General features: G+C 35.3%; 1 protein-coding gene across 3 annotated transcripts in view; it reads left to right on the plus strand.

The window, feature by feature from the left end:
* Positions 1-12850, plus strand: part of LOC149800035 (ATP-binding cassette sub-family C member 4-like) — a 176493-nt gene that overhangs the window by 8045 nt on the left and 155598 nt on the right. For all 3 annotated transcript variants that reach the window (XM_089959556.1, XM_089959557.1, XM_089959555.1), the window contains exon 3: positions 9130-9250. In XM_089959556.1, the coding sequence (XP_089815682.1) occupies positions 9130-9250 (121 nt within the window). The remainder of the gene's footprint in view (positions 1-9129; positions 9251-12850) is intronic.

Here is a 12850-nt window from a genome sequence, read left to right on the forward strand (position 1 = left end):
GCTTAAAAAACAAAACAATAGAAAACATTTAAGATATCTCATTGAAACTTGTTTAGTATGAGTAGATGTTCCTTTTGCTATATGGAATTCTTTTAGCATCCTAATTCATTTGTGTTAGCATCCATGCATATACCCATCAATCATCACATGTTTATTTTTGGGGCATAATTCCAAGCCCATGTAAGATATCTCTATAAAAAAATATTTGACTATTAGGCAGAATATGTCTTTTGCTGTTTACAGTTCTACAATGAAATCTTTCTATTATTTTCATCCATTTGTTTATTTTTCAATCTGTCCATCAGATTTTAATTTCTAGAACAGACCCCCAAATTTGTGAAGATATCTCCTTGGGAACTTTAAACGTAATCAATTAGTAGTCTTTAAGTGCCTGTGCTGTTTGGAATTCTTCAGTTTTTGATAAGATTTTTCAAAGCCTATGCCAATCTGTCTATTTTCTGTTGCTAAGAATAATTTTTATGTTTCCGTAATTAATAGTTACTTTTTTTTAAGATGTCCTATTGATCTTAAAAAACAAATGAGATATTGAACCATTTATTAAATATCAGTATATGGAATATGGTGGTCCTCTTTTGCAAATGAGGTAAGAGCCATGTTAGGTCACTTGGTAGATCCTCAGATGTGTAATCAAAGGGATGCAGGCTTGATACCTGCCCAAGCCAGCCTTGATATAACCTTGGGAAATTCACTTAACTAGCATTTGCATAGCATGATATATCCAGTAATGTGTTAAAAGTAGCTGAAACTAAGAAAACCAAAACCAAACTCAAATGTTGCCCATATGGGGGAAACAGTTTACTCAAGATATGGAAAAAAATTGTGTATAGACAGACTCATGGTAACAAAGTAACAGATATAGATATACAAAGGGACATGCCTCATGTTCTTTTCCTGAGATAGAGTGGTTACCTCCACTGACTTTGCTTTTATTTGTTTGCTATATTTTGTTTTAACAGCACTTTTGACACATTATTGGATGCATCATGCTAATGAAAGGGGAACTAAGTACCTTTATCAAGGACACCTTATATAGTTTGACATGTCTGTAGCACTTTAAACATTACTGAATCGTTCAATAATAAATAGTCATCAAAGGTTATTGCTTCAATATTTTTCCTCAAAGCATTTGTGAATTTTTAAATAAATTCTTTCTTAAGAGATAAAGTACTTGAAACATTTATAATAGATTACATGTATTTATGTTTATGGGGGAATACTGGTATTTGCTTATCAGAAGATATAATATAGAATTATAGCTTATAGAATTTAAATACTAAAATTACCTGTAAGAATTCCATGCATATCTAGTTTATGGCTTCTCAGTGGTTTCTTCAAGATCATCCTCTTTTGTAACTGATGCATTGGGAAGTGTATAATATAGTTCCAATAAATAGACAAGCATTGGGAAGAGTATAATGTTGTTCAAATAGACAAGCATCGCGAAGTGTATAATGTAGTTCCAATAGACAAGCATTGGGAAATGTATAATGTATTTCCAATAGACAAGCATTGGGAAGTGTACAATATAGTTCCAATAAATGGACAAGCATTGGGAAGAGTATAATGTTGTTCAAATAGACAAGCATCGCGAAGTGTATAATGTAGTTCCAATAGACAAGCATTGGGAAGTGTATATTGTAGTTCCAATAGACAAGCATTGGGAAATGTATAATGTAGTTCCAATAGACAAGCATTGGGAAATGTATAATGTAGTTCCAATAGACAAGCATTGGGAAGTGCACAGTATAGTTCCAATAAATGGACAAGCATTGGGAAGTGTATAATGCTGTTCCAATAGACAAGCATCGCGAAGTGTATAATGTAGTTCCAATAGATAAGCATTGGGAAGTGTATATTGTAGTTCCAATAGACAAGCATTGGGAAATGTATAATGTAGTTCCAATAGACAAGCATTGGGAAGTGCATAATATAGTTCCAATAAATGGACAAGCATTGGGAAGTGTATAATGTTGTTCCAATAGACAAGCATCGCGAAGTGTATAATGTAGTTCCAATAGACAAGCATTGGGAAGTGTATATTGTAGTTCCAATAGACAAGTATTGGGAAATGTATAATGTAGTTCCAATAGACAAGCATTGGGAAATGTATAATGTAGTTCCAATAGACAAGCATTGGGAAGATGTGTATAATATAGTTCCAATAAAAAGACAAGCACTGGGAAGTGTATTATGTAGTTCCAATAAATAGACAAGCATTGGGAAGTGTATAATGTAGTTCCAATAGACAAACATTGGGAAGTGTATAATATAGTTCCAATAAATACACAAGCATTGGGAAATGTATAATGTAGTTCCAATAGACAAACATTGGGAAGTGTATAATATAGTTCCAATAAATACACAAGCATTGGGAAGTGTATAACGTTCTTCCAGTAGACAAGCATCGGGAAGTGTATAATGTAGTTCCAATAGACAAGCATTGGAAGATGTATAATGTAGTTCCAATAGACAAGCATTGGGAAGTGTATAATATAGTTCCAATAAATAGACAAGCATTGGGAAGTGTATAATGTTCTTCCAATAGACAAGCATCGCGAAGTGTATAATGTAGTTCCAATAGACAAGCATTGGGAAAAATGCAAAATGAAGCATTGGGAAATGTATATTGTAGTTCCAATAGACAAGCATTGGGAAATGTATAATGTAGTTCCAATAGACAAGCATCGAGAAGTGTATAATGTAGTTCCAATAGACAAGCATTGGGACATGTATAATATAGTAGTTCCAATAGACAAGCATTGGGAAGTGTATAATGTAGTTCCAATAAATAGACAAGCATTGGGAAGTGTATAATGTTGTTCCAGTAGACAAGCATTGGGAAGTGTATAATGTAGTTCCAATAGACAAGCATTAGGAAGTGTATAATGTAGTTCCAATAAATAGACAAGCATTGGGAAGTGTATAATGTTCTTCAATAGACAAGCATCGCAAAGTGCATAATGTAGTTCCAGTAGACAAGCATTGGGAAGTGTATAATGTAGTTCCAATAGACAAGCATTGGGAAATGTATAATGTAGTTCCAATAGACACGCATTGGAAAAAATGCAAAATGAAGCATTGGGAAATGTATAATGTAGTTCCAATAGACAAGCATTGGGAAGTGTATAATGTTGTTCCAATAGACAAACCTCGGGAAGTGTATAATGTAGTTCCAATAGACAAGCATTGGGAAATGTATAATATAGTAGTTCCAATAGACAAGCATTGGGAAGTGTATAATATAGTAGTTCCAATAGACAAGCATTGGGAAGTGTATAATGTAGTTCCAATAGACAAGCATTGGGAAGTGTATAATGTAGTTCTAATAGACAAGCATTGGGAAGTGTATAATGTAGTTCCAATAGACAAGCATTGGGAAATGTATAATGTAGTTCCAATAGACAAGCATCGGGAAGTGTATAATATAGTTCCAATAAATAGACAAGCATTGGGAAGTGTATTATATTCTTCCAATAGACAAGCATCGTGAAGTGTATAATGTTGTTCCAATAGACAAGCATTAGGAAGTGTATAATGTAATTCCAATAGACAATCATTGGGAAAAATGCAGAATGAAGCATTGGGAAATGTATAATGTAGTTCCAATAGACAAGCATTGGGAAATGTATAATGTAGTTGCAATAGACAAGCATTGGGAAGTGTATAATGTAGTTCCAATAGACAAGCATCGGGAAGTGTATAATGTAGTTCCAATAGACAAGCATTGGGAAATGTATTATATAGTATTTCCAATAGACAAGCATTGTGAAATGTATAATGTAGTTCCAATAGACAAGCATTGGGAAGTGTATAATATAGTTCCAATACATGGACAAGCATTGGGAAGTGTATAATGTTGTTCCAATAGACAAGCATCGCGAAGTGTATAATGTAGTTCCAATAGACAATCATTGGGAAGTGTATAATGTAGTTCCAAGAGACAAGCATTGGGAAATGTATAATGTAGTTCCAATAGACAAGCATTGGGAAGACGTGTATAATATAGTTCCAATAAAAAGAGAAGCATTGGGATGTGTATTATGTAGTTCCAATAAATAGACAAGCATTGGGTAGTGTATAATGTTATTCCAATAGACAAGCATTGGGAAGTGTGTAATGTAGTTCCAATAGTCAAGCATTGGGAAATGTATAATGTAGTTCCAATAGACAAACATTGGGAAGTGTATAATATAGTTCCAAGAAATATACAAGCATTGGGAAGTGTATAATGTTCTTCCAATAGACAGGCATCGGGAAGTGTATAATGTAGTTCCAATAGACAAGCATTGGGAAGTGTATAATGTAGTTCCAATAGACAAGCATTGGGAAATGTATAATGTAGTTCCAATAGACACGCATTGGGAAAAATGCAAAATGAAGCATTGGGAAATGTATAATGTAGTTCCAATAGAGAAGGATTGGGAAATGTATAATGTAGTTCCAATAGACAAGCATTGGGAAGTGTATAATGTTGTTCCAATAGACAAGCCTCGGGAAGTGTATAATGTAGTTCCAATAGACAAGCATTGGGAAATGTATAATATAGTAGTTCCAATAGACAAGCATTGGGAAGTGTATAATGTAGTTCCAATAGACAAGCATCGGGAAGTGTATAATGTAGTTTCAATAGGCAAGCATCGGGAAGTGTATAATGTAGTTCTAATAGACAAGCATTGGGAAGTGTATAATGTAGTTCCAATAGACAAGCATTGGGAAGTGTATAATGTAGTTCTAATAGACAAGCATCGGGAAGTGTATAATATAGTTCCAATAAATAGACAAGCATTGGGAAGTGTATAATATTCTTCCAATAGACAAGCATCTTGAAGTGTATAATGTTGTTCCAATAGACAAGCATTAGGAAGTGTATAATGTAGTTCCAATAGACAAGCATTGGGAAAAATGCAGAATGAAGCATTGGGAAATGTATAATGTAGTTCCAATAGACAAGCATTGGGAAATGTATAATGTAGTTGCAATAGACAAGCATTGGGAAGTGTATAATGTAGTTCCAATAGACAAGCATCGGGAAGTGTATAATGTAGTTCCAATAGACAAGCATTGGGAAATGTATAATATAGTAGTTCCAATAGACAAGCCTTGGGAAGTGTATAATGGAGTTCCAATAAATAGACAAGCATTGGGAAGTGTATAATGTTGTTCCAATAGACAAGCATCGGGAAGTGTATAATGTAGTTCCAAGAGACAAGCATTGGGAAGTGTATAATGTAGTTCCAATAGACAAGCATTGGGAAATGTATAATGTAGTTCCAATAGACATGCATTGGGAAGCGTATAATATAGTTCCAATAAATAGACAAGCATTGGGAAGTGTATAATGTTCTTCCAATAGACAAGGATCACAAAGTGTATAATGTAGTTCCAATAGACAAGCATTAGGAAGTTTATAATGTTGTTCCAACAGGCAAGCATTGGGAAAAATGCAAAATGAAGCATTGGGAAATGTATAATGTAGTTCCAATAGACAAGCATTGGGAAATGTATAATGTAGTTCCAAAAGACAATCATTGGGAAGTGTATAATGTAGTTCCAATAAATAGACAAGCATTCGGAAATGTATAATGTTGTTCCAATAGACAAGCATCGGGAAGTGTATAATGTAGTTCCAATAGACAAGCATTGGGAAATGTATAATATAGTAGTTCGAATAGACAAGCATTGGGAAGTGTATAATGTAGTTCCAATAGACAAGCATCGGGAAGTGTATAATGTAGTTCCAATAGACAAGCATTGGGAAGTGTATAATGTAGTTCCAATAGACAAGCATTGGGTAGTGTATAATTTAGTTCCAATAGACAAGCATTGGGAAGTGTATAATGTAGTTCCAATAGACAAGCATTAGGAAATGTATAATGTAGTTCCAGTAGACAAGCATTGGGAAGTGTATAATGTAGTTCCAATAGACAAGCATTGGGAAGTGTATAATGCAGTTCCAATAGACAAGCATTATCTTTGTCACAGATTGTGATATCTTTAATTTCCAGATAGTTTAATTCTATATCTTTACACCGTCTGATATGCACATCTGTGTCTCTGAAATAAATAATTAGTTTTCCAGGACTGCTCATGTGGCCTAGTAGTTAGAAGATCTGCCTCAAATGTGGGTTGTCATGTGTTCAAACCCTGGATGAGTTGTACTAAAGACTTATAAAAAATGGTGCTAACAGTTGTCTTGCTAGGTGCTCAGCATTAAGAGGTTATTGTTAGGACTGGTCGGCCAGGTGTCAGGATAATGTGACTGGGTGGGACATCATGCTACATGTCTGCATCTCGATGCTCAGGTGGTAGACATCACTATAAACTGCCACACTTCAGACATCATTGCGAATTGACTGAAAAATTGTTAAAGCTACATTAAAAATGCAAACCACACATTCATTAGTCTTTGGCAAGTTGAAATGTTGCCCCTATGACAGCATGCAGGAGAAAAGCATTAATAAACTGTTGTCAGTTACATTACCATTATGATCTATGTTGTGGTGTTCACAGGGATCTGTTCTTGGACCTGTTCTCTTCATTCTGTACACTCAATCGCTCTCAAGTGTCATAGATCATCATCCAATGTCTCACCAATTGTACGCTGATGACACCCAAATATGCAAATCTAGCCACCCAACTTGGTGTAGAGAGGTGCATTTCTGATGTGAAATCATGGATGACATATAACAAGCTGCAGATGACTGATGATAAAACTGAGGCCATTCTGATTACAACACAAAGACTTTCTCATTCACATCCTTTAGCTCAAACAATAAATATCAGCAATGCCAACATTAAATTCACACAATCAGTATGAAATCTAGGTGTTACTCTGGACAGTACTCTCACATTGCACCAACATGTCATGAACAAGGCTGCATATCTTGAACTGAGATGCATCAGCTCAATTCGCAAATATCTTTCAGTTGATACCACTAAAACACTTGTGTGTTCATTAGTACTTTCAAGACTGGACTATTGTACCTCAATTCTGTCTGGTTCATCTCAATATCTACTAAAGAATCTTCAAAAAGTTCAAAACACAGCTGCTCGGATCATACTTAAGGGTACCACGATCAGAGTACACCTTCCTGTTGCTCTGTACCCTACACTGGGTATCCATTCGATCCAGAATCAAACACAAAATTTGTTCTCTGTGCTACGTTTCACTGTCGGACTCTAGTCCAACATACCTATCTGACCTCACCCATGTGTACACACCAGCAAGATACTTACGCTCCTCTTCTGACAATCATATACTCATTATTCCCACTATGAAAACAAAGTCATATGGACAGCGTTCTTTAGCATACCAGGGCCCAGCAACGTGGAATGAATTGCCCACTGAACTTAGACACAAAGACACAGTGATCACATTCAAGAGTGCTCGTAAAACGTACTTATTTCAACTGCAAGAACAAACTTAAACACCTGATAATGTTTCCTACCTTAAATATTCTCAGCATGTTTTATAATGTTTTCTTAGTATATGATATATTTTTTCCTCAAATTGTGACCTTTCATCGACTAATTCATTGGGATCATTTGAGGATCATATATACTAGAAATAGCCACAGCTGATGTTAGATAGACCGCCAGCTTTAGCGTGACAAAATATGGACTGGGGGCTAAAATCAAGAATTGACATTGGTAGACTATTGATTACTTTTATAGTCAGCATCGTTTTATCCGATTTTGACAGTACGTTTTACAGGGTTATGGCCTTAAATATGATAGCATTAATATTTCTAAAATTTAATTTCAACTGCATTTGCAGAAAATAAATTCTCTGCAGCAAGGATTAGATGAGTTTTATTATAACCAGATTTTGATTGTATGTCAGTGTTATGATTCTTGACTAACAAAGAGCAGCCAAGTATTCCAGTACATATTGAACACACTAGTATTCACATCCTTCATTCGATATAGAGACAATTTCCTGAAACGTTATTTTCATAACTGGTATATTTGAATATTTTTCAAATTTCTGATTTTTGATTGACATAAAATAGTTTAATGGCTTGTGTAAACTTTGGCATTCATCTTTTTCTGTCAATGGTTTTACTGTAGATTTAAAGCTTCAGATTTTGCAGTAGTTTAGATATATTTCAGCACATTATAAATAGCATTATTGTCCTTGATTATCTCATTCATTTGCCCTATTTCCATTCATGTAGTCTTTGAGTGGGAGAAATGCCATGTTAGTTCAAATTTTAGTATTTTTAATTTAATAAATATAGTGCCATTAGTTATTCAGCAATAAGATTCTTTAATGAAAATATTTAGTGTGGTTATGATTATAACATTTGTCAGAATTTTGTGTGTGAATAAATAGACTATTGTATATTGAAACTAAGCCATATTATTTGTGTATATATTGTATAATCATATTAAAATGAAATCGATGAATAAAGGTCTTGGGGTAGTCCAAATAATTGCAAAGCAGACTTTAAGAGATTTGGTGAAAGCACATTCCTTATATGCATGTGTTTAAGTTGGATCCATCTGCAAAATACATTGGCCCTAATCTGGCAGCATATAAAAGCATCATTAGATCAGAGTCTGTGTTATTTATCCAATTGATTAGTCTTAACAAACGGTGTCAACCAAGATTTACTGGCATATTATTCAACAGAAGATCATGGTCTGTGTTTTTTGTTTAACTGATCAGTCCTCAAAAAAGTTTGACCTCGATATGCTGGTGTATTTTTCAACAGTAGATCAGAGTCTGTGTTGTTTGTTCAACTGATTAATTTTAACAGTCAGAATCAATCTTGATCTACTAGCATATTATTCAACAGAAGATCAGGGTCTGTGTTGTTTGTTTATCAGTCCTAACAAACAGTATCAACCTTGACCTACTGGCATATTATTCAACAGAAGATGATCATGGTCTATGTTGTTTCTTTAAGTGATCAGTCCTAACAAACAGTATAGTTCTAGGTTCATTATTCAACCGAAGATCCGTCAGCGTCTGATTTGCTTTCAGTTTTATCTAACTTACCTGTGAGTATATTCAATATTTATTTCTGGAAGATAGTTTATTGCCATGAGCATTTCTTTCAGTCCCTTAATTTTAGTGATTCCATGTAATTTTTGTTGTTGCAGTGAATGGAGGAAAGAAGTAGAGAGGTGTAAGACAAGGGGAGGTGAACCTAGTCTTTTAAAGTGCCTGACTAGAATGTTTGGACTGGAATACATGCTGCTTGGAATTGTGCTTTTTCTTGAGGTATGATAGATGCAATAAAAAGACAGAATATATTAAATAATATGTTCCCCATTTATAGATTGAATGGTCTAGTGTCATCTCCCCATCCATTTTGAATGGTATCCCACTTTCAGACTCAGTATTTACCTTGCACAAATTACAGAATTATTTATTCCCTTCCTAAATTATAAATTTCAAACCTTACTTTTTTCTCTCTACAAACTTTTGCGATTTGGAAAAAGCAGTCAGCGCCAAGTACAGTGTTAGATCTGTTATTTTTGGTAGACTGATAGCCTAAGGTCCATGATGAAGTATCATGGTGTGATGTGAGGTATCATGGTGTTATGTGAGATATCATGGTGTGATGTGAGGTATCATGGTGTGGTCCATGATGAGCTATCATGGTGTGATGTGAGGTATCATGGTGTGGTCCATGATGAGGTATCATGGTGTGATGTATCATGGTGTTATGTGAGTTATCATGGTGTGGTTCATGATGAGGTATGGTGTGATGTGAGTATCATGATGTGATGTGAGGTATCATGGTGTGGTCCATAGGTATCATGGTGTGATGTGAGGTATCATGGTGTGGTCCATGATGAGCTATAATGGTATTATATGAGGTATCATGGTGTTATGTGAGGTATCATGGTGTGGTCCATGATGAGGTAACATAGTGTGATGTGAGGTATCATGGTGTGGTCCATGATGAGCTATCATGGTGTGATGTGAGGTATGGTGTGGTCCATGACGAGGTATCATGGTGTGATGTGAGGTATTGTGGTGTGGTCCATGATGAAGTAACATGGTGTGATGTGAGGTATCATGGTGTGATGTGAGGTATCATGGTGTGATCTATGATGAGGTATCATGGTGTGATGTGAGGTATCATGGTGTGGTCCATGATGAGGTATCATGGTGTGTTTTGAGGTATCTTGGTGTGATGTGAGGTATCATGGTGTGGTCCATGACGAGGTATTATGGTGTGATGTGAGTGTCATGGTGTGGTCCATGATGAGGTTATCATGGTGTGATGTGAGGTATCATGGTGTGGTCCATGATGAGGTATCATGGTGTGATTTGAGGTATCTTGGTGTGATGTGAGGTATCATGGTGTGGTCCATAATGAGGTATCATGGTGTGATGTGAGGTACATTGGTGTGATGCAGTGTTCTCTAGTGACCAGTCTTATAACCAATCAGTAGAGCAAACAATGTAGAACTTGTTGTTTTTGGTTGCAGTTGGATTGGACTTGAAAATAAGTGTATGTACTTATTATTAATTAATTATTAATTATACTTATAACTTTAATCAACTGCAATCAGTATAAGCCTTGATCTTTGAGTGCATAATGCAGTGGTAGAACAGGGTGAGTGTTGTTTGTTCTTGTGATTAGTCCTAACAAATTTCATGACATAGACCTTCTGGTACATTATGCAGTGGCTGATCTGGATCTGTGCAGTTTGCAGATGTACTTGTTTTATAGCTGAGTATTTACAGCATATTGTTAAGTTTGTAATTTTCTATACCTTCCAATTTATCATAAACCTAATTAATTTTTGTACTCTTATTTCTTCCTGCAATACATTACTTGATCATAATTCTTTCAGGGTCCCTCATTACCTCACAAAATTCCAAATGACTTGTTTTAGAACCAAATGTTGTATGCTAACAAAAACCAAATTTAGGGAAGAGTGACTTCCCCTTGAATGGAGGGCTTGGTGTCAAATCCCATCATTCCAACATTTGTCAGTTACTACTACTGTTTTTTTGTTGTTGCATGGTCAGTATGATTGTCAGAAGGTTCACAAATACCTTCCAGTTTGGTGCTCAGATTTAAGCAGTTTATGGATTTTTCTGTCAAGGGGAAGTACACTCTGTTTTCTAACTGAATTTCTCTCTGTCCTTATCTATCTTGCATCTCACTACTAAACCCTATAGCCCAGTGGCCAGGACCTGATCAGATAGGTGAACCCTTTCCCAATTTTGAACCTCCATAGTACCAAACATCATTGCAACTGATCGGAAAATAATGCTCTTTACCATAATGGTAACTATAGTTTGCCACTTGGACTCTTAATGATAATATCTACCTCAATTTTTCACTGAAAATGCAAATCAGTCTTTCCAACAGTATGTTCATGTACCTACAAACTATAAATCATATGTTTTAGTCCTTAAAGTTATATTTCTCAACATCATTGTCTTTAAGAAACCAGCTTATTCTTTCAGGGTTCACACACTACCTTGACAAGATCTTGAATTTCGATTCATCCTTAAAAAGTACTTGAAAATAAACCTCAGTCCTTGAAAAATATAAAATTAATAGACAAACAAATGTACAAAAGTTTTTTTCCATACCATTACATCATGTAATTGAAATAAAAATGTTTGCTATTGGGTGGTTAACAACATGTGACCAATCAGATATTTATAATTGCGCACACACTTGGTTATAGAGCATTAAGAGGTGGGGGAATTTTTTCCTATGGTCATTCTTGTTCGTTGATTTAATTTTCTGCTGCACTGGTACATCTTTGTACTTTAAAGGAGACCAGAAACCAAAGGAAATATAGAATAATAATAAAAGTACTAATACAGAAAACCTTATTCTGAAGTATCATCTGCGACCGTAATGCCAATATTAAAATATTGGCCTATCTTCTAGAAGCTGAATTTCCGTGACCTCGTATGCAAAATTTCCGTGCCTATTCGGTTACTTTCGGGATGTGACGTCATAGTAGCGACTCCAGCAGCCCAAGTGGGAGTTGCCAGAGTAAAAGACAATACCGTTTTGCGTTGCTTACGGGTGTAATAGAACATTAAGAAAAGCCTGTGGACAACATTTTTTTTCTTTTCCGAAAGATAAAGGCATAATGAAAGAATGGATACATTATTACAAACGAGTCGATTTCAAAGCAACACCATACAGCACTCTGTGCTCTTTACATTTCTCAAAGGACTGTTATGAGAGGGATTCTGAAAAAATGGCAGCTCAAAGATACGCAAATGCTAGGCCTAGACTAAAAGTTGGCGCTGTTCCAGACATAACGTTGAATAATAAAAGTGCTAAACGTGCGAGTTACGAAAATAGGCAGAAGGCCGAGTAAGTGACCACAAAATGCAACAATCAATTCACAGATCTTTTATCTACACCAGCAGTGCTAAAAATAAATATGATAGCCCGACACCCTGGGCCCCTCTGGTTTTAGTTTCGGCCCATCCTGTATTCAAAGTGAGGTGCCCGTCAGGCTTGTCGAAACAAAAATTGTTTGCCTGAGGAAACATTGATCGCGCTGGTGAAATTAGTAAATGTATTTTCAAGATGTTGACATACATGCCTTAACACGGCACAATCTAAATCAAATCACTACTGTCCAAGGTGAAATTTAGATTTGATTTTAATCAAATGGAGGCTTTGCCAAAAATAATATTCTAAACCTGCTGTCGTGTTTCGAGAAAACACAATTTTCAGTAATCTTATAAAAATTACAAATTTAAAAAAAAAGTCATTGTATACATGTAGAATGTATAAACGGTAATCTGAAATGATTGGAACTGATATAAAACTATTCCTTGGGCAGTATAAATAGCAGCGATTAAAAGAAAAGAGGTCAAAGT

This window comes from Sinohyriopsis cumingii, chromosome 5 (assembly GCF_028554795.1).
Source record: "Sinohyriopsis cumingii isolate HCF-2022 chromosome 5, ASM2855479v2, whole genome shotgun sequence".
NCBI classification, from domain to species: domain Eukaryota; kingdom Metazoa; phylum Mollusca; class Bivalvia; order Unionida; family Unionidae; genus Sinohyriopsis; species Sinohyriopsis cumingii.